Below are 23,318 nucleotides of genomic sequence, written 5' to 3'. Positions count from 1 at the left end.
TGTGTACAGTATGATGTAGGACCTGATTTCATTTTTTTCCCTGTGGATAGTCAGCGGTTCTTGCATCATTAATTGAAAAGACACTCCTTCCCCTCGCGGGCTGAACCGCTTCTGTCATAAATTAAGTGTCTGTAGTTATGCTTCGGTCTGCTGCTGGGCACCCCGTTTGGTACTGTTGATCTATCTATTTCCACAAGAGCGTCACTCTGCTTTGAGTCCTATGCCTTTGTAGTAAGTCTTGAAATCTGATAGAGCAATTCTTTCCACTTTGCTGTTGCTCTTCCAGAGCACCTTGGCTGTTCTGGGTTCTTTCCATGTCTGGGGACATTTTGGTGTCTGCCCGTTAGTTTCTACAGAGAGGCCTCTTAGGAGGATCTTGGAATGCGTTGGCTGTATCAGATCAGTTGGGGGAGAATTGTCAATTTCATGAAAGACAAAACAAAATGAACCAAAAAGTAAACACTGGGAAACTGTTTTAGATGAAAGGAGATGAATGAGACATGGTAACTGAATGCAGTGTGTTATGGTTTGTAAAAGTTATAAAGGCTTGGGACAAATGGGGAAACTTTGCTTTGAATTGTGTATTAGACACTAATGTTCCAGTATTAAATCTCCTGATAAGGGTGAGAAATGTCATGTCTACCTTTTTTCTTAGGAGATACATGTTGGGGAATTTAAGGTGAAGTGCTGTGATGCCTACAGCTAGCACTCAATTCAAAAAGGTGAGGGAGGAGAGATAAGGAGGCAGCTAGAGTGATAATGGCAAAATGTTAGCAATTGGTGAATCTCAGTGAAAGGAAAATGGGTATTCATTGATTTTCTTTTTCTGTAGATTTAGCATTTTTCAAAATAAAAGTAGAAGAGAATTAAATTTCATTTTGTATATCACGAAATAGTAGAGTGCCAGATAAACTAGTAATGCATTATCTTAGTGTGCTGTGCTAAGCAGATTTGCCACTAAAAGCACTAGTGAAATGGCAAGCGTGATTGATTATTTTAAAAATTCTCTAGTATGTTTGAATTTTTTCAGTTCACATTTAAATCATACTGGAACAGCACATGTCTGTGGGCTGGCTCTCCAAGTAAAAAATACATTAATGAGCTTTTTGTGCCAATTACTGATTTTCAGGAAATGTTCTTTAAACTACTGATAAGAGTTCTGGAGATTTATGTCATACTAACAGGTGAGCGATGTAATTCATAGGAGTTACACTTGATGCAGTCTAATTTTCTAACACCAGGCTAAGTTTTTTTTTTTTTTTTTTTTTTTTTTTTTTTGAGAAGCGTTTCCAGTGCCTGGAGACTGATATTTATATTTTTCATGAAGGATCTCAGATTCTTTGTTCTCGTAGTAGATATCTTCACAGTCTATAAAGAAAACCCAGGTGGTTTTTGTTTTTGTTTTTGATTTTTGTTTTTTGTCTTTTTCAATTTTTAGTTACTGCTACAGAGGCACATAGGAATGTAAATGATTCCGTGAGTCATGCAGTGAACTGGTAATAATACTAATGGACACACAGTTATTGACTCTTCTTTGCATTGGCCTCCTTTTTCCCCCTGAATGTTAATATGTCATTTCTCAGCAAAATTATTTGTAAAGTAAAACATCTAACAACACCACCAAAATCTTGTAACAGCAAAAGGAAGAGCCGAGCTTCTGAAGATCAACCTTCGTGAGGTCGAATTAGATCCTGATATTCAACTGGAAGATATAGCCGAGAAGATTGAGGGCTATTCTGGTGCTGACATCACTAATGTTTGCAGGTATTTTTTTAATGATCTGTGATGTTAGACATTAGTTATAGACTTGGCAGGAGGACTGGTCTTAAAGTCAATGTAGTTAGCCCAGTGTAGTTAGACATGAAAGCAGCTACCCATTTCTTTGAAATGGTTTTCCATTTGTCCTTTTTTTTTTTTCCATGTAACTTTATTCTTCATTGTGAGATGAAAATTATATAGCATTGGTCACTGATGTTTTTGATCTTTGGATTTTTAAGAAATTGTTGTGTCGGTCGATCGCGCCTGTAAGCCCAGCACTTTGGGAGGCTGAGGCAGGCAGATCACGAGGTCAGGAGGTCGAGACTATCCTGGCTAACACAGTGAAATCCCGTCTCTACTAAAAATACAAAATATTAGCTGGGCGTGGTGGCGGGCGCCTGTAGTCCCAGCTGCTCTGGAGGCTGAGGCAGGAGAATGGCGTGAACCCGGGAGGCGGAGCTGGTAGTGAGCTGCGATGGTGCCACTGCACTCCAGCCTGGGAGACAGCGAGACTCCGTCGCAAAAAAAAAAAACAAACAAAAAAAACTGTTGTGTCTAACTTGATGATAATGACTTTGACAACCTAAGATTAGTTTAGCTTTGTGTTGGGGCCTTTCTACATCAACATAAAGTAATATTATTTAGTTTTGGTTGGCATTATTTAAACACATGCAGATGAGCAAAAATGATCAGTGTAAGCTGGGGAAGATACACATTTAAAATTTTTTCAGTTTAGCGACATCATAATTTTTAGACACCTCCTGTCACTCTGTGCAGTTATTTTTTTCCTTATTTTTCTAACTGTACTTAAATTGACTTTAGTAGCCTTTCTTTAAAGCCGTAGCATCTGTTTTTCTCACCTTTTCTGCTCGCATTTTTCCCATGTGCATCCAAGTTTAGTGGCATACAATAAGGTCACAATAGTTTCTACTGCTACTATAGTGAAATATTTAAGAACTTGACATTTTTGTTGGCTTGGCCTTCCTAATAGCTTTTTTGTGTTTATGAATTATCCTTTTCTTCCATACCTTCATATTTATTTATAGTTGGTCAAAAAGAGCTGCACATGGGATCAAGAGAAGCCAGAGTTTATGCCTTTAGTTGCCTGCAAATACTCCATGTAGGGAATTCCGTGTCCACTGTATGTGGATATTCATGTTTCAGAGAGAGTGATTTGTGGCTTTATTCCTCTATTTAGGCTGTAGACAAACTGGTCTGTGATTTGAATTATCTTAACATTAGCCATGTGTTCATTTCCAAGTGTACAATTCAGTATTTCAAAATTCGACTTTGGTTTCTTAAACTTCTTGGCTGTCTTTGAGGAGCAAGTGGGAAAATATAATTCAGTACCGTTTGAGCTTAACTTAGACTTTTAGGGTTCATTAACTGTACATTTCATGTTTCTGGTTATTTGCATCCTGTTTTAACTTCTGCCGAACCCCCAGGATGTTTCTTAAGTGGAAAATTCTAAGAAGCCTCATAGAAAACATAGAATCTTTTGATTGTTTTTTCATAACTTTGTTACAATTGAAAGTGTTTAAAACATGTGCAGAAATTACTGTTGACTGATTGTGGTGTATTTTTAGGGATGCTTCTTTAATGGCAATGAGACGGCGTATCAATGGCTTAGGTCCAGAAGAGATCCGTGCACTTTCTAAAGAGGAACTTCAGATGCCTGTTACCAAAGGAGACTTTGAATTGGCCCTAAAGAAAATTGCTAAGTCTGTCTCTGCTGCAGACTTGGAGAAGTATGAAAAATGGATGGTTGAATTTGGATCTGCTTGAATTTCTGTCAACTCTTTAATTTCTGGTATTTTTGTTTATAAAATATGAAGAAATTCCTGCAATTTTAAAAAAACAGATTTGGAATTTTTTTCAGTGGAGTGATTTTCACTTAAAGGAAAAAAAACATCTAAAACTGTGAAGAATACTAAATGTAGTTGAGAAATAATACAGGGCGAGAGTTTGCTAGTCTCCCTTCCCTGGCTTTGTACTGGTATTCCACGTATTCCTGCATTTATATTGCACACCCAAACCAGTCTATCAGGGAGGCTGAAGAGAGGGAGCAGTGTGCTATTTTAGGAACTTGTTTACAGAAGATTTAGAAATACCCCTATTTCTCATTTGCAGTTGTTTTTCTTTGTTTTTGTTTTGTTTTGTTTCCACTTCTTTGCTCTGTCAACATGAGGTACCTATCTATATAGGTTGACTTGTAACATCAAAATTGGATTTGTGTCAAACTCTGTATTTATTGTTAAGAGAAGAATGACGGTATATTTTGGAGGAAATAATTTACTGATTAAACCTTTAGAATTTATGACTTAGGAGTCTGTCATATGGTTAGAATTTTTACTTCCCCTCCCGCTGCCGTTTCTTCTGCTAGCTACTTAATAACGTCTTGAGCTTTATTGAGGAATATTCTCACGCTCTGTGGTATTTGAATCATTTTGCCAGGTCATTTCTCTGTCTTTAGTATTTTTTTGCTGGTGCTTCTTATACTTAATATGGAAAGGTGGGAAGAATATTGCATTAGATGTAATTCTTCATTCTAGACTTCCAAGTTTGTTTTCACTTTTCTTGTGTGTGTGAAGGAGTCTCACTCTGTCACCCGGGCTGTGCAGCGCAGTGGCATGATCTTGGCTCACTGCAACCTCCGCCTCCTAGATTCAAGCAATTCTCCTGTCTCAGCCTCCCAAGTTGCTGGGATTGTAGGTGCGCATCAGCATGCCTGACTGTGTTTTCACTTTTCTTTCAATATGTTCAAACAGATGTATAGCCATTATTTTTCTCAGCTCCAACATTGTTTGATTTTTGTTGAATTTGATTTTAGTATTTGAGATAAATACTTTTGCGTTCTAAACAAGTCCTTTCTCTGTGGCTAACACAAAACAAATGAAATCTTGATAGTATTCCAGACAGCGAGTTTAACAAAACAGCATTGTACATAATGAATGATGTTCATTTGAAAATTCTAAAATTTGTCCTTGTCTAGGTTGAGAACTTTTACACACAGTAAGATAAGGATAGAAATCTGACATGCTCACTCAATGCAGCAGGAATTACACCTTAGAAAGAAGCCAGAAAACGTGAATGGCATATATCCAATCACAAGTCAATGATCCTGGCGTTAGTTTTGATGATTACATGTGTCTTATTAGGCAATTTATGCTTTAATGGTCAAGCTTTTAAAACTTTGTATTTGATAACTTCCTGAATTCTCAGTTTTGAATAGCACCTACGGGTTTAAAACTAAAAATAATACAGCTTTTTGGACACTTAATCAAGATACTAAGAAGGTTTTTTTTTAAAAAAAGAGATTGATTATTTTTCCCTGCTAAAAACTATAAATGCCTTATGTTCTTTTCAGATAACTTAAGTCTGACTCTAAACTCCAGTATTCATCTGATGCTGCAAATTGCCCTTCTTTCTGAGACACAGATTATAAGATGCCAGATCATAAGACATCATGATTTTATTGTAATTGAATTCTTCCTAAAAACTGAGAGAAGTTTCCTTTTATTAACTTTTAAAATAAAGAAATAAGTAGTTTCATTGAGATTATTTTGCAAACGATTGCCATTCAGAAATGTACTTTTTTCCCCCTGAAGTTGTAGGAGCCATCACTAAAACATTAGTCTTGTGATTGTTAAAACTTGTTTGTATTGGGTTGGTACAAAAGTAATTGTGGTTTTTCCATTACTTTCAATGGCAAAAACCGCAATTACTTTTGCACCAGCCTAACAATAGTTGACTAGTGAGACCTTTTCTGGGTTTTGTATTAATTATCTTGGTGTGCATTTAATTATTTTTCTGAATTCATGGATAATGACATAGTAATTGTGATTCTTTTAATACCAGTTATTCAGTATTTGGCAACTCAAACTTCCTAGGAGCTTATCTTTACCATGTTAAGTGAGTCAGCTGTGCTTTGTATTTCCCTTGTTTCTCATTTTGCCCTATCGGTGGATGGTAAATGCTTTGTATGTCTCAAATCCCTTAAAGGATCTTAAAGACATCCCTCAGGTGTTCTATGTAACTTTTATTTTATTTTATTTTAATTATTCTATTTTTTATTTTATTTTATTTTTATTTTATTTTATTTTGAGACGGAGTCTTGCTCTGTCCCCCAGGCTGGAGTGCAGTGACGTGATCTCGGCTCACTGCAACCTCTGCCTCCCAGGTTCAATGCATTCTCCTGCCTCGGCCTCCTGAGTAGCTGGGATTACAGGTGCCACCATGCCCGGCTTATTTTTTTGTACTTTTAGTAGAGAGAGTTTCTCCATGTTGGCCAGGCTAGTCTCGCACTCCTGACCTCAGGTGATCCACCCACATCGGCCTCCCAAAGTGCTGGGATTACAGGCGTGAGCCACTGCTCCTGGCCCCAACTTTTAATGTACAACACACACACACACACACACACACGCACACACACAGAGCCTTTATTTCAGAAGACAGTGTGTTGCTTTACCCAGAATGAGTTTTAGGATTACGGGCGTGAGACAGACACACATACACACACATACAGAGTCTTTATTGCAGAAGACAGTGTGTTGCCTTATAGGCATGAGACACACACACACACACACAGTCTTTATTGCAGAAGACAGTGCATTGCCTTACCCAGAATGAGTGCTTGGATTACAGGTGTGAGCCACTCTGCCCAGCCCTTTTAATGTACATCTCACACACACACACACACACACACACACACACACACACACACAGACTGTCTTTATTGCAGAAGACAGTGTGTTGCCTTACCCAGAATGAGATTGAATTGTTTTGCTTCGTTTTGTTTTGTTATTCTGTGTTGCGGTAGCAGATGCATTATCAAAGGAAAAATATTTGGCTCCTTTAATTCCTCTGAAAACATGAGTATTTTGAGTTCTGCAGCACAATGACTGTAGGACTAAGCTAAGTCTGCTTTGCAGATATCTGATCAGATAGTCCCTACATTCTGTAGATGTGTATTGGTTGGTCCAAGACACAGTGGGTGGGAGCTCTGTGGACCAAGACAAAGCTGGACTAGAGAGTACAGTTCCAACTTGGCAGTTTCTCTAACGGCTCTCTATAGCTTCTGGCTTCTACTGCTGAAACAAGATCACTGATGGAGAGGCATAGTGATCTGTTTGCGCTTTGGAAAAATAATATATAAAAGTTTTTTTCCCCTCCTTTTAGCACTTTAAATCTGTGTTGAAATTAGAACTGATATCCATTTGTTTGAATAGTGTGTAACTATTATGGATCTATTTTAATGAACAATTTTTACCATTTCCCAAGCTGCCTATTATAAGCATAACATGTTTACTATAAACCTTTTGCCCCATAATTTCTTTTTTTTTTTTTTTTTTTGAGACGGAGTCTTGCTCTGTTGCCCGGGCTGGAGTGCAGTGGCCGGATCTCAGCTCACTGCAAGCTCCGCCTCCCGGGTTTACGCCATTCTCCTGCCTCAGCCTCCCGAGTAGCGGGGACTACAGGCGCCCGCCACCTCGCCCGGCTAGTTTTTTGTGTTTTTAGTAGAGACGGGGTTTCACTGTGTTAGCCAGGATGGTCTCGATCTCCTGACCTCGTGATCCGCCCGTCTCGGCCTCCCAAAGTGCTGGGATTACAGGCTTGAGCCACCGCGCCCGGCCCATAATTTCTTTTTTTAAAGGAAATTAATATTAGTGAAATATATCAAACACCTCTTTAATGGAAGCTGCAACCTTCTAGTGATCCAAGTAGACAGTAGATGGTGGCATCACAGACTGTATCTACACACTTTCGGGTCTGACCACTACCTCCCACAATACTGAGCCATTTTGGAAGGGAGAACGTGGTGGTCTAGCTCTATAGCTTGGGGCTTAATTTCAGCTTCTGAGATCACAGTTTTTGGGATGTCATATTTCACTCTCAAAACATAGGCTTAGAGCACGAATTGCTCAAAAAGTAAGCAAACCAATACCTGGTGAATCTATGGTCATACACATACATCAGGGGAAAATGTGTGTGTACAACCCAAATTTACAGTATGATTATCATTATTTGACTTTGCTTTATGTAGCCTGACTCTGTTGAACATAAAATTGTTAGTACTCTAGGTTTTGGATAGCCTGAGTTCATTTGAATTCCTTCCTTAGGAATAAGTGTTTATATACACTGCTAAATCTGTGATGAGAATCATAAAACAGTAACCAGCTGAGGTAGCTATGATTCACTTTCTCCCCACCCTAACATGAGATAAAATGAAGGACCTAGGCAAGTATTTCATGTTGTGTGAGTGGACTTTGGTTCCTTCAATATTGCCTAGGTTATTGAGTCTTTCTCTGCCTAATAGTGGATTCCCACTCTTATCTTATTAATGATAAATCACTTTAGGGTATATTCTGTATGACAGGCATAAAATGTTAAGGGTGAATGCTGGCCTTTTCCAAGAAAAGGCCACCTTAACTCGTATGAGGGAAAAGTCCTAACTATTCTCTTTTATGTATCTTTTTTTTCTTTAACTGTTTTGATTGTATATTTTTAAGAAACCGCTTAATTTGTGATGCACATAATATTTATGTGAACCTAAGAATATGTCACAATAGAAAAAAGGAATTATAGTTGAGGGACATGTTAGGGGGATAAGAATATTTAAACTTCAAATGTTTTAGTCTCATCTCCACTAATTATTTTTACAGAAAGCTAAAAACTCTGTTGTAATTATTGTAAGTTTACTTATTTATACTTTTAAATTTGGCTTTTCGTACTTATTTAATTTTTTTGACATTTGCTTTTAATATTTGTTTCTTAATGTGGAAATTGTGTATTTTAATAATCAAATTCTTAGGATAGTAGGTATATTTTTAAACATTCACCTCATTAACAAATAGATCTTTGAATTTTTATTGGGTTTTTTGGCTGCAGACAACTCTTTAGCTTTAATGATATTTCTGAATTCCCAGTGACTTATTAATAAAAACAGGAAAGATGTTTAGGTAATGTCATAAAATTTATTTTACCTTTCTCATTTCCTGAGAAAACAAATGAAAAAAACCTGGATATTGCTTTATTACCAGGAGTGTGTAGGTTTTTGTATATTTGGAAATTTGGCACAAAAACATAGGGAATTAGTATAGAGAAGTTTCCCTCCTATAAAAGGACTCCCATTTGATTATTTGAAACTATAAAATGCACTTTTACTTTACCATATCTGAAATGACAAGTTATTGCCCTTTGGAAAACCTGATCTTTGCACGTGTAATTCCCAGAGTCTACCTCAGTTAACCAGGCTTAGTTTTAGGCAGGAATGAATTGAATTAAATTCAGTTCATCATCTATGCAGATTTGTTTCTTTTAAGCACGTCCTTCCCTCCTGCTGTTGCCCTCCTCCCATTAACTTTCCTTTTTAATCTTGAAATTGTTTAAAATATTTCGTCTTTCTTTCCTTAGCAAAGCGTTTATATTCCAAATAAGGCCTCTGTGAAATGTCTGAATTACTTTTCCCTTCTTTGTTGTGGTCAGCTTCATTATTTAGAAGTATTGTGTTCAAAGCAGCAGTGTCAAACATGACACACATCTGTTTTCTTATAGTTTCATAAATACAAACTAATGTGATGACCTTAAAAATTGTAGATCCTACATGTTCCTATGTTCATTCTCTGAAAACCTGAGTAACTTTATGAAAACACACAAACCTGGACAAATGTCACATTTTTGTGACATTTTCACTGACAAATGTATATTCATATGATGGTACGGGCAGCAGGGAGTGGCCCCCCGTTAGCATGGTTGTGAGTGGACAGTGTCCAGCAGGATCACTGCACGTTATGATGGCTTGTAAGTTGTTAAGACTTTTGTTTCAGTGTTTGTCTCCCAGTATCTGAACCTAATTTAAAGAAAAAGACGTTTCCAAGTTGTATTTATTAAATGTGTTTTTCCTTACATTTTGTGCTGCTACTTTGCCAATCTCATTAGCTTAGTTGTGTTTGTGCATAGGTTATATTTGGTAATAAACTTATAGAGTGTTGGTTGTCGTCGCTTTCTTTGTGGTTCATTTTGATCTATAGTGACGGACACACTTCTTGCCACCGGTGGGAACAACAAACCCCTCACTAGTAAGGAATGGCTTTCCCCAGATTTTTATTCTCATAAAATCACGTATTGTAAACCTGACATTTTGTATTGGCTATGCTTATGCCAATAATTTCAAGGTTGATGCAGGTAAGATGTGTGTTTTTTCAATTAATTCCAACTGGCATAATCAATACACTTGTCTTACTTGTGTAGCACCATTGCAAAGTGGATGTTCCATATGGTGAATTTTCTAGATGACTAAGTGTATGACCTCCTCTAAACAATTTTTTTTACTTAATAGACTTTATTTTTTTAAAGCAGTTTTAGGTTTACAGAAAAATTGAGCAGAAAATTTGGAGCTCCCATTTACTCACAACCCCCGCCCCAGTTTCTCCTCTTACTAACATCTTACATTACATTAGTGTGGTATATTTGTTATAATCGATGAACTGATGTTGATGCATTATTACTATTCAAGTCCATAGTTGACATTAGGGTTCACTTTGCGTTATACACTTATGGGTTTTGACAAAAGCATAATGTCATGTATCCACCTTTACGACAGCAGACAAAATCGTTTCACTGCTCAAAAATTCCCGGTGCTCCGCCTATTCGTGTTTCCCTCGCCTCCCAATTCCTGGCAACACTGAGCTTTTTACCGACTCTCTAGTTTTGTCTTTTCCAGAATGTCATATAGTTGGAATCGTATAGGATGTAGCCATCTTAGACAGGCTGCTTTTACTTAGCAGTATGCATTTAAGGTTCCTCCATGTCTTCCTGTAGCACGATAGTTCATTTCTTTTTAGCACTGAATAGTACTCCATTGTTTGGATGTACCACAGTTTGTTTATCCATCCACCTACTCAAGGACATCTTGCTTGCATCCAAATTTTAGCAATTATGAGTAAAGCTGCTCTAAACGTTCATGTGCAGATTTTTGCAAGCACATAAGTTTTCAGTTTACTTGAGTAATTATGGATGTGATTGCCGGAACGTATGGTAAGAGTATGTATAGTTTTATAAGAAACTACCAGGCTATCTTCCAAAGTGGCTGTACCGTTATATATTCCCATTTGCAGTGAATAAAGGTTTCTGTTGCTCCACATCCTCACCAGCATTTGGTGGTGTCGGTAGTTTGGGTTTTGCCATTCTAAGAGCAATAATGATGCTAGCAAGCCTAACAGCTGGTTCACTAGGTTCACTGATAGGTGTGTAACGGTACCTCGTTGTTTCCATTGCAGTTTCCAGATGATATGGAACACTTTTTCATATGCTTATCAGTTTGAAACTTTGCTAAACTGTATCACATTTGTTCCTTGAGTTTGTAAACTGAAGAATTGGAGCTTACCCTTTTCTTTAGGATTCAGAGTTATGAGGTCAGTCTCTTGTTTTATGCCACTCTCTGCAATTAGTGGAGGGGTAGGAGGGCTTTTTTTTTTTTTTTTTTTTTTTAAATCTCTCTCACTGACTGGTCTTTGAGTTTTGATGTTTGATTTCATAACATTTCCACTGGTCTCTTACCAGCCTTTCTTCCTCTTCCAATGTCCTGTTTCCAGTCTTCAGTGAACCTAGAGAAATAGTTGTTAGGCTTGTTAGCATCATGTGTACCTGAGTACTGCAGTTTAGGGATGAGGAGTGGTGGGGAGGTCTATTCTTGGGCTCTAATGCTGTGTGTCGTTTCTCTGGGCTGTCCGTGGCCTTTTTAGCTTTATCTTTGGATCCCAGAAGTGCTCCTGATGGACCAAGTGTGAAGGAGATAGTTTTGCATAATTATGGTGCCATGCAGTTGTGTAATATTTACAATTGGAAGGGACCTAGCAACAATTTAATTCCATGACCCCAGCTGGTTTTCTTCCTATGACCATAAGGGAGGTTTCGATCTCTTGGGAGGTATAAAGAAAAAGAACTAGGTTAAGTGGGACCAAGACAGGAGACATTTGTGGCCAGAGCCCTCCCACTCTCCCTGCAGTCCTTTCTCCAGTGCATACGACCAGTGCCACCTGTGACTGACCTGGCTCCCATGGCAGAGCATGGCACAGTGTTGGAGTGTTTGCCCAGAGATGCCAGGAGTTTAACTAGAAATCGTGAGGGAAGATAGAAGTATTGCCTGGCTCCGTCCCTTCCCAGCATCAGCTGCTACCTTTCTAATGATAACCAGAAAGGCAGGGTGGGCGCAAGTCTCACCTGGCCGGTTCCAACAACAGATGCCCCAAGGCTGGAGGCTGGTCTCAGGTGCTCCTCCCCCTCCCTGCCTGGATGTCACTACTTCAACTGCACCTGGCCAGGCAGACGTGGGGCTTCACCTGGGCATTCCTCTGGCTCCTGCTACACCCAGAACAGGGCAGAAAGGGATCAGGGGGGAGAGAACATGTGCTCGGTGGTTACTTCTTATCCTTTTTATACTCAGGAAAGTTTGATGGGCAACTCTTTCCTAGTTTTACCTATTCTAATATCTTCTTAAGACCTCCCCTGTAAGTTTTGAGAGACTCACCAGCAACCTACAGCACTGAGAGCTGAAATTAAGAGCAAATGACTTGGTCCCCTCATCTTACAGGTGAAGAGTTGAACCCATGAAAATTTAAAAATATATGTTCAAAATCATATTCTGACCTGGAAGCAGAACTTATATCCGTTTCTGGTCTTGAAGAGTGCTGCAGACAAGGCTTAAAGAAAGCAAGTCAGATGGCAAAACATTTATTAAGGACCTTTAAGATAGCAGGTACCAATACAAACCATTACCCGAGCTGATGATGGTTAAAAATAAGAAATGTAAGATAAGTTGACATCGTAGGATTGGAACTAACATAATGTTTACTGTATGCTAGATACTTTAATTTACTAAAGTCATACATTAGCCCTGAAAGATATATTTATTCTTATTCTTTTTCTTCAGAAGAGAAAACTGAGGCTTACAGAGTGACTTGCTCTAGTTGAATGGCTCCTAAGAAGTGAAGAAGGATAGGAACCTAGGTCAATTTAGTTTCAGAACCCCTTCCTTTGCCATATTCTAAGCTTACTCTCAACAATGTTAAAAACACACAAAAAGCCCTCAATTTTTAAAATGTTGCATTCACCCATTTTTCTGAGGTTATGAATCACTTTTTAATCTTCTCTTTCTCTTAATGCTTTTTTGGTCAGATTTTTTAGGTAGACTACTGTCATAGGTTCTGTTTCAGAATCTATGTTGATAAGGCAAGAAAAAAGGGCTCTTGTGGGATTTTAAATGAATTTGACACTATTGGCTCCTGTTTGCTCTATCAGAGTGTAAATACATACCTATTGTTTTTAAGGGCAACACTTAATGAAATGAACTGATCATTCTAAGAATTCCCATGAAGCATAGGCCAACAACTTAGGTGGCATAGAGCTCTAACAGTTACTTTTATTCCTGGGACCTCCAGCAGTCCTCTGCTGACTGGGTGACAGCTTCAGAGTCCTTAGCTGGACGTGTACTTGTCATCGGAGCATCACCAAGTCATGGAGGGGGCTCACTGTCCAACTTTGAAGCACCAGAGCAAAGTTAATTCTGAATGTTCAAAATACCATGGCCACGCCAACTGAACGCCCCTAATTTTGTCTGAATATTCAAAACGCCTGTCACTACATCTTAAATAATTTTTTAAACAAATAACCATGGTATGACTACTGTATTCCATAACAAAAATCCTAAACTACAGTGTTAGTAATTATTACGTAATTAGAGGTGGATGAATTGAACTTCATTTGGGGTTTGTAAAATACCTCAAGCTATTTTTCAAACATTTCGAAATATGTTTTGTAACATTTCTCAAATATACTTTACTAAACATATTTCCTTTAATTTTTAAATCCTTTTTAAAGTGTTTGTTTAAGGGGAAATTTAATCCATGTGTTTCTGATTCATTTATACTGAACTCATCAAAGTTGTTTCTTAAGAATTAAGTTTCTAAGAAGCCTGTGGAACTCTTCTCATGAATTTTGTCAGCCCTTAAAAGCCTTTTTCCAATCAAAACTTTTTCCCCCAAAGATAAATAAATGTGGATGAAATGTTTTAGTTTAGTTTACAATACAAAGCCCATATTTCAAAATCTAACCTAGTTGTGGATTTAGGATAATAAACGATTCTGCCTTTACCGTAAGAGTCCACTTCATTTGTTGCTCTTCAAAGCAACTAACTGCAAAAGGTTTGCAATAACTGTGCTCTCCTGAAAACACACAACACTGACATTCCATACTGTCTTCTCAGATTCATAGCAAAGGTGACATAGGTGGGCTGGGCAAACATATTAAACTAAGTCAGCTAGTTATTGGGGATCTAGTCACACATATACGTACAGGTGAAAATATTTAAGTTATTTTTGTGTGTGTTTACCTGTACTTACAAATTTTAACAAAGTTTTTTTATTTTATATTAATAAATTATTGTGTGAAGTGGCTACAGTCGTTCTTATCTCTATATAGAAATGTTTTTCGCCTGAGATTTAGTTCAACAGGTTTCTGTTGCCTAGCGGTAGGTTTTTGAGAATAGCTTTTTGTATAGCTTTAATTGAACAGGTTGATTGCATGAAATCATCTTAGCAAAAGTAAGGTCATTGCAGTGAAGGTAAAAGGAACTATGCTGACAACTAATTGGATAAATGTCATAAACCACAGTGGATCTGGAAGAGATTTGCAGAAACGTAGCAACAAAAGAAGGGAGTTTGTTCAAGGCAGCTAGAAACTGCATTCAGAAATATTCATGTTAAAAGAAAGACACCATTTCCTTGGTTCTCATTAGGGAATTGTGTGAAATACATATTTGTTCATCACAAGAAATAATCAGTTCCTATTTTTAGTGGAAACTTTTTCCCTGAGTTGTTTAGTATGGGATTATTAGACAATAAAAACATCTTTTCTGTACTTTCCAAAATATAAACTAATTTCTTACATATTTCATTAGTTTGTGCCATGGATGAACTCTAATTTTAGGAAAAAACTTTCATGATCATTCCTTTTTAAAACCAACACTTAAAATTGTCTTTATTTAAATCAAAATGCAAAACCTCTTGCATTAAGGGAGACTTTTACCTTTTACTTTGTATTTTTTCATATGATAATTATTTACTTTGTAAAAGAAATATAAAATTATAAAGATTTTTTTAAAGCAATCTTTGTAGAAATCAAGTCAGTGTCTGCCCTTCTGTCTTCCAAAAGCCCTTGGCCTAAGTAAGAGTCAGGCATAGCTCTTGACCCCATTTCATTTGACACAGAGGGAAGGAGTGTGTTGACCTCTCTCTCTCTCTCTCTCTCTCTCTCTCTCTCTCTCTCTCTCTCTCTCTCTCTCTCTCTCTCTCTCTGACCTAGGAAAGCGCTCTCCAGGCTGCATTTACAGTGTCTCTCCAGCAGTAAATGTGTGAGTTACACACTGTTACTACGTTGGTAGTTTACGGATACTTGTAAATTACAGTAGTATTTGTATATAATTTATAAAAATCCATAAAATGTAGAAATATGAAAGACTATCATATGAAGACACTGAAAAGTAATCCTTACTGCTACAAAATCCTTCCAAAAAACATGAGTAATATTTTCATTGAGAGCCATGACATTAAATATACTTTCTTATTTTTTTAAATCTTAGGATAACAATTTAGGGACAGTGATTTTATTTTTTATTTCAATGCTTAGTTATAATGACCATTACAGCTAAAAATGTAACTTCACAAAGGTGTGTAGATCCAAATGGAAGAAGCAGATCATTGGCTGCAATCTCAAGTAAGGAGCTTCAGTTTAAAATCATGCCCACTATGCAGAAGTTTTTATTTGGCTATTTGCATCTTTCTTGATGTCAGTTATTGCAAATTAATTGAAAGGTTGCGTTTTATGTTGAATGTGCAGAACCTGCTGCACCTCTTCATTTGGAAGATTTTAAAACAGGAAAATTATTTTAAGTTGCACATATTAGAGTTCTTAAAAAAGAGGCTCAGTGTTTTTGGCAACAAAATCATGTAACAATGGAAAAATATTTCCCAACATCAATTTTCTTCATGTAACATGGATTTCTTTCATATAGTAATTATTTTCTCATCCCTTTTGGGAAAAAGAATAAAGTTGTAGAGTATAGGAAATAAGCATTTCATTTTACCTAGATATGTATATGAGCCTGTTACTGTGCATACAGCAAAAATTTAATAAAAACAATAGCTTTGCCTTTATTATATCTGATAAATTCTGATATTTTCTAATTGGTTTCATGCTGTAAAATTCCTGGACCTGCCCCAGGAAACTGATTTCATTACTTGTTAACGGTGGACAGCTTGCAATTTCAGACCTCCTCCTGGACTGCAGGGTGCCACTGGCTGCGGCCCTGGCCCTCTCCCAGCTTCCTCTGTGCGGATTACTCAGTGACACATTTGATAAGTGGCCTGGTGAGCAGCAGTGGCCATGCCTGGTTTCCTGGCCACCCGGGGGCTCATCCTTCACCATGCTGTTCCTGACAGGCCATTGCAAGTCTCTTTATCGTTTGAACCTGACCAGTCAGGTTCTCAGGGTCAGGCACTGGGCATCTACCGTCTCTCTGCCTGCCTCCCTGAACCTCAAACGCCTGGGGATTCTAACTCTGTCCCAGTGGTGGTTTTCTTGATTTTGATCAGTCTAGACATGATAGTTCTTGAAAGATTTAAGACACGCTTAATTTCTGTTGAGTTTTCATTTCTCCTCAGTCTTAAGATTATTTCTGACTTCTAGATATGATATGAATATGTCACTGTTCATTCCTTCTTTTTAAAAAAGTCAGCAGTGATCCCTGTGCCAGTGTCAAAAACAGTTTCTCCAACTGATGTTAAAAACATCCCCTGGGGAAGGACCAGGTCACTGTGGTTCTTGTACTAGTATAGGACATTTAGATAGCTGCCAGCTCCCCAGGGCAGCACAGCTGCTTGGTGACCTCTCCTTGTTCCGGGAAGAAGAATAGGGCTCTTCAGTTACAGGACATGGGACTGGAATCATTCAAGGGAGGACCAAGAGAGGAACAGAGACTCTTAGTCACTAACAGGAAAGTGATAAGGTTTGAGAGTCAGACTGCAAGGAAGAATCAAGGAAGGAGAGGATCGAGTTTTCAAGGGAAAGGAGTTCTTATGTGTTCTGCTGTGACTGCCTGAAGAAGGTTGACAGAAGCTACAAATAGTTGGTCTTATTTGGACTGTGCCTCCTGTGGCCAAAGCACTGTTCCTGCTATTTGACTAGATACTTACTGGCTATTTAAAACAAGGCCTCATTTGGATCATGAGACGTATTTGGGTAGTGTGAGAACTTCAGCTCTCCATCAGAAAACGATTTTATCCTCAGCTCTACCACTTCTAAGCTGTGTGACTTTGGGCAAGTTACTTATCCTCTCTGTGGCTGTGTTATCTATCTCACCTCAGAATGGAGGTAACAGCACCTTCCTTTGTAGGACTGTTGGGAAGATTAAATGACATACTGAATTTAAAGTACTTATCATGGCACCTTACAGACCGTTAATGTTAGCTGCAGTGATGTGTGAGGGCTGGTACGTACCAGGCTGTCCCAAAGCCACTGGAACATTAAGGAATATTGCAAACCTTTCCACCATCGATAGCTGAAAGTGTAGCTGCGGTGAGAGGATCCACACGTGGAAATCGGCCAACACTACACCAGGGCTTTACCCATCCCCTATCCCCCTGGAAGAGTTAGTCTACCAGCATATCACAGGTTAGCTCTTTTTATTTTTGTGGGTTTTTTTCTCCCACTGCAAGTAATACGGGTCCAGGTGTGTAGCCTGGCTCTTTGTCACTCCCTCTGGGTAATACGCCTAAGCTTGCCAGTCGTCATGAACAGGTTAGTCTGACTTTCAGTGAGCCATTTTTGACTCAGTGAATGGCTGTTTTGGTGTCTGCCAAAATTAGGGGCCCCTCTCTTTCCTGAACTAGACTATATACTCTGATACTTTTATTGCAATGTTACAGAAGTCTTAGGACACTAGTAGTGGACAAAAATATTCCACTTCCCTTTTAATTCCTGAGAAATACAGTGTGAGCTGTATCTAGGCAATATCCACACTGCCTTGAGACTTTCTCCGAAAGTGGAATTCATCAGTCATCCAGGAGGCTCTGAGCCCCGTGACTGGCGTGGCTTACCTAGTGGCTGTGGTAGACTTGTGCCTATGGAGGTGTTTTGCTGAGGGCTTGTGAGAGCTATTTGGCACCTTTTCCAGCAAAGTTGGGAGAGGAAGGCGGAAGAGAGGTTCTGTTCTCACCTATTTTAATACCCGAACCAAAAAATGGAAGTTGGTGGTAGCACCGAATTAGAACTCTTGCCTCATTTAGCACACTAATCATCAAATTTCTCTGTATTTCCAGTAGGAGCAAAGCATAAATTCTCAATAAAGAGGCACTTCAAATAGAGAATTTACAAACATTACACATTGTCTTTCATGTTGCAGCTGTGAAACATACCTTCTAGAGAAAATCACACAGATTGTTGTGTACTTTCTTAAGAATTGCAGACTAGAGTCATGATTTGTTAGTCTCATTTGCTTTTCACAAGAAAAAGCATTACCTGATGTCCAAGGGTCTCAGGTTCCATAACGGGGACTTTCCCAAGGTCTTTCATACGAAAGTTTCTGTGCAGCCCATGGGAGATTACACAGGGAGGCAGTCTGGAGACTCGCCAGGACTTATTTTAGTCTATTCTAATTTGAATCTTATACAAATATTTATATAGGCCTATTATTTACACCTATATATCAGTCCAACTTACTGAATGCCAACAAATTTGAGACACAACTCCTGCCCTCAAGGAACTCGTGTGCTGGTAGAGAAAGCCATGAAGCAGTCCTAGGATACTGTGTGTGGTTATAACAGCATGCACCTGAGAAATGGTCTGGAGGAGGAGAAGGACAAAGAAGGCTTCATGGAGGAGGTGAGGTCAGCCATGTGCTGAAGCAAGCAGAGGAGTTTGCCAGGTGGCTAAGGAGGGAATATTAACCCAGGGGTGGGTGACGGTCCCCACCTTCCGGATGATTTACTATATAGTTACATTTGCCCCTTAGCGTGACTTCTTTGACAGCTGTTGATGGACAGCTCTGTGAGGACGAGAAGCACTCTTGTTGCCGCCTCCACGGGGTTTTGCAAGTTGTAGGTACTCAAATGCCCGATGGGAAATGAGAACCTTAGCCTACAAAAAAAAATCTCCCTTCTTCACTGGAACCCTGTAAGCAAAGCAGCTCCGAAGAGCTCTGATAGGAAAAACCGAATTCACTGCAGATGATGACAGAGCTGGGGTTCAAAATCAGCTCCTAAGCAGTAATCTGGAGCAAAGTCATTGTCTAGTCTGTGGACATGGTCAAGATGCATACAAAGTTAAATTGTCTTTCAGAGTTTGTAGCTTGAAGGTGCCTTATATTGATTTCTGTTGTTTTGTTCTGAGACGGAAACAAAACTCCGCTGCCCAGGCTGGAGTGCAATGGTGCGATCTCAGCTCACTGCAACCTCTGCCTCCCTGGTTCGAGCGATTCTTCCGCCTCAGCCTCCCGAGTAGCTAGGATGACAGGCACCCGCCATCACACCCGGCTGATTTTTGTATTTTTGTAGAGACAGGGTTTCACCACATTGGCCAGGCTGGTCTCGAACTCCTGATCTTGGGTGATCTGCATGCCTCGGCCTCCCAGAGTGCTGGGGTTACAGGCGTGAGCCACCACACTCGGCCGATTTCTGTTTATTGAGTCCCTGATAAAACTGCTTTGCTTGCTTTCTCAAGAGGGAGGGTGACTGCCCCACCGCAGCAGGTCCTGCAGCCATGCCGACTTTGCAAAAGCATTCCTCTCAGTGCTTTATTATTTACCTGCCATGGATGATGATACAGCTGCCAGTCACAATATCTTTTCAGTGCTACAACATTTCCCTCCATTTTTCCAGGCCCACATCTGGTCTTAGCCCATCCTGAAGTTGTCTATGATGTAGAATTTGTTCCACTTGTGAACTGAGCCTATTTTGAAACTCAAAAGGTGCTTCCTAATTTGCAGTTGTATATTACATTCACACATCTCAGATTGAAATTCGCACAATCTGTTTTGCATTACTCACGCTTAATAGTAATTTCTTTTGGCTATTGCCCTCAGGCTATGTAAGAAAAAAAATAGATTTGAGCTTTTTATTTTGACTGTGTTCACAGACTGTAAATCTAATTAGTTTTCTGCGATTTTTTCTCTTAAAGTCGCATGCACATTGCTCTCTGGACAAAGACTGATAAGCAGGGGCAGGTTTACCTTCTAACCATGTTCATCTTACCTGAATTGTCCTGGCACTTCACTTGGAAATACATCATTTTTTTTTTTTTTTTTTTTCCCTGCCCTAATTTGCTGCATCCGGTTGATGTGTGTCGCCGGTAGATATAGTACCCACCTGTGAAATGGTGAGGAAAATTATGTCTAGATTAGGTAATGCTGTCAGATTCCTCTATTACAGACCATTGACTCCAGTGTTTCTCATACTGAGCTCTTCATTTGTTCTAGGAGAAATTTTTCAGTAACTGTGTTTTCATTCAGAGCAGCAACCACAAGAAATAGGAACACAATCTGGCCCATGGGGATGACCGCTCCGAATTGAGAGTCAGGGTTACATGACTCCAGGGATAGGACCAAAGTCTGCAACCGAGAGGGATTCAGTAATTAAGGAGTGGCCTGGGTGTTCCAGATGATGAGTCCAGAGTCCTCCTTTGGCCGATTGAATTCTAACTGGAGATACGGTGAATGGGGGGCATGGCCATGACGACTGTGTCATGCCAGCCCCAAATTCCTGTGGGAAGCAGCTGGCACTACGTATTTGTATAGTTGTGTATCATTGGTTCTTTTATAGTTGTGTATCCATGGTTCTTTTGAAATGGCAAAGCTTCTGCTGCCAGGAGCTCTCGTTCTAAGGGGGTGTGTCGGTCAAGCCATCCCTGTCATTCTTTGTATGTATCACATATATGTCCACTGAAGGGTGATGGGCCAGCCAGCTTCCTCTGAGTAAGACGGAGCTAATCAGATAACCCCAAGATCCCAGCAGTTTGCAGTGATAAAGGTATTTCTTGTTCACATACATATGTCACCTGCGGTTCTGCTATAGCTGTGATTTTGCCCTGTGCATCATCTCATTTTGAGAGCCAGGATGTCTTCAGTAGCCTCTGTTATTGTGGCATAGGGAAAAGAGCAAGAGGGCTCAGCCACATTCAGGGGCTCTAAAGACTTCTCTTCGATGTGACATATGTCACTTCTGCTCGGGTTCCACTGACCAAATCGTACATCCAAACTTCCTGTCATCAGTACCAGGAGATGTTATTCTCTTCGCAAGGCTTCCCATGGCAGCGGGTGGAGATGTACCATCCTCTACCAGGGAGGGAGACTGGTTGAGAACAATAACACGCTCTGCTCGGGGGCATCCGGCTCCCGTGCAGCTCACTGGCAGCCAGTTGCCCACCACTCTGGCTGACTGGGCTATTCAGTTTGCATTTCTGTTTTTCATTTACATTTTTTCTTATTTGGAAGTTTCAGAATTAGAAAGAAAGCTTTAGGGTTGGGACATTTAGAGATCTTATCTAGTGCTCTGACTTTTCTTTTTTTCCCTTCCTTTTTTTTTTTTTTTTTTTTTGAGACGGAGCCTAACTCTGTTGCCCAGGCTGGAGTGCAATGGCATGATCTCTGCTCACTGCAACCTCCGCCTCCCAGGCTCAAGCGATTCTCCTGCCTCAGCCTCCCGAGTAGCTGGGATTACAGGCACCTACCACCACACCTGGCTCATTTTGGTATTTTTAGTAGAGGCAGGGCTTCACCATGTTGGCCAGGCTGGTCTCAAACTCCTGACCTCACGTGATCCACCGGCCTCAGCCTCCCAAAGTGCTGGGATTACAGGCGTGAGCCACTGCACCTGGCCTGCTCTGGCTTTTCTAGTAGGGGAACTGAGGCCTAGTGAGGTGATTGGCCCAAGATCACACAACAGGGCTTCACTGCAGTACTTTCTTCATAACATCAGCTTGGGAAATGTTAGCGAAGTGTTGCTGCTTTCCTAATTGGAAAATAAAACGCTAAGTTGTTCCTGAAATTGTACCCCTTCTGGGAGAGAAATAAAACACAACCTGAGTGGTCAGTTTTGGAAGGAAAACTTGCTCACCTTTTCCCTAAGTGATGGGTGGTTAGGAAAGCACTCTGATTAAACTTTATTATGCATTTTTAAATTCTAGCATTTTATATATCCTACTTTTTCATTTTGACTTCCCCAGTCTTTCCTCTCTCTGGTTGCAATTTCTAACTATTTCTGTGTACAAAATCTATACACATAATGATTTTCAACCAGGGGGATTATTAGAACACCTTAGGGAGCTTTAAAAAATATACATGCTTGGCTGGGCGCGGTGGCTCACGCCTATAATCCCAGCACTTTGGGAGGCTGAGGTGGGCGGATCGCAAGGTCAGGTGATCGAGACCATCCTGGCTAACAGGGTGAAACCCTGTCTGTACTAAAAAAAAAATACAAAAAATTAGCTGGATATGGTGGCACGCTCCTGTAGTCCCAGCTACTCGGGAGACTGAGGTAAGAGAATCACTTGAACCTGGGAGGCAGAGGTTGCAGTGAGCCAAGATTGCGCCCCTGCATTCCAGCCTGGGCAACAGAGTAAAACTCCGTCTCAAAAAAATGGCTGGGCGCGGTGGCTTAGGCCTGTAATCCCAGCACTTAGGAAGCTGAGGTGGGTGGATCACAAGGTCAGGAGATTGAGACCATCCTGGCTAACATGGTGAAACCCTGTCTCTACTAAAAATACAAAAAAAATTAGCCGGGCGAGGTGGCGGGCGCCTGTAGTCCCAGCTACTCGGGAGGCTGAGGCAGGAGAATGGCATGAACCCGGGAGGTGGCGCTAGCAGCGAGCTGAGATCGTGCCACTGCACTCTAGCCTGGGCGACAGAGCGAGACTCCGTCTCAAAAAAAAAATTATATATACACACACGCTTAAACCCCTTTCCTTGAGATGGATTTGGTAGGTTTGGGGGTGTCGGAAATTTTGAAGGTCTTCCTAGGTGATTTGAATGGACATACCTGGCAAAGAACTCTTGCATAGGAGAGCCTGCTTTTGTTGCTTGCCTTAATAGATGGAAGTACTTACTTTTCATGTTAGTTTCTTCATAATACTAGAATCGGCTTCCCAGGAGCTAATTCTTTGGTTTATTTTCTCTTAGATTGAACAAGTATTCTTAGATTCTGTTCTCCCTGCCCAAGTTTCTAGCTTGTAAATTCAGCCACTTCCAGGGATTGGAAACACTTGGACAAAGATACACTATAATCCTTGGAATTCCTTGGTTTAAAACAGGGAAGAGGTTATCCCTAAACCTGACCTTATACATGGCCCTAATTCCCTCCCCTGTGTCCCATCTTCCTTCTTTTCAGACCTCTCTTTACTCAAATCTACTCCAGGGATTTTTGTCTGTGTAGGGAAATTATTTCAATTTTTGTGAATGTCTCATCATTCCTATTTAATTTCCATGTAGCACTACCATGACAGTGCATATCATTAAA

General features: G+C 39.8%; 1 protein-coding gene across 9 annotated transcripts in view; it reads left to right on the top strand.

Annotated features, from left to right (window-relative positions):
- KATNAL1 (katanin catalytic subunit A1 like 1) overlaps positions 1 to 23,318 on the top strand; it is a 163,536-nt gene that overhangs the window by 88,205 nt on the left and 52,013 nt on the right. For 7 of the 9 annotated variants that reach the window (XM_037986856.2, XM_073013140.1, XM_007960050.3 and 4 more), the window contains 2 exons: positions 1,638 to 1,764; positions 3,345 to 9,748. The exons of the other annotated variants lie outside the window; for them this stretch is intronic. In XM_037986856.2, coding sequence (XP_037842784.1) covers positions 1,638 to 1,764; positions 3,345 to 3,543 — 326 coding nt within the window. In that variant the 3' untranslated portion in view covers positions 3,544 to 9,748. Of the gene's footprint in view, positions 1 to 1,637; positions 1,765 to 3,344; positions 9,749 to 23,318 lie in introns of those variants that run through there. 9 annotated transcript variants of the gene reach the window in all.

Source organism: Chlorocebus sabaeus, chromosome 3 (genome assembly GCF_047675955.1).
Source record: "Chlorocebus sabaeus isolate Y175 chromosome 3, mChlSab1.0.hap1, whole genome shotgun sequence".
In the NCBI taxonomy this organism is placed as follows: Eukaryota; Metazoa; Chordata; class Mammalia; order Primates; family Cercopithecidae; genus Chlorocebus; species Chlorocebus sabaeus.
The sequence above is the reverse complement of the archived record's forward strand: the minus strand, read 5'-3'. Positions and strand labels throughout refer to the sequence as shown.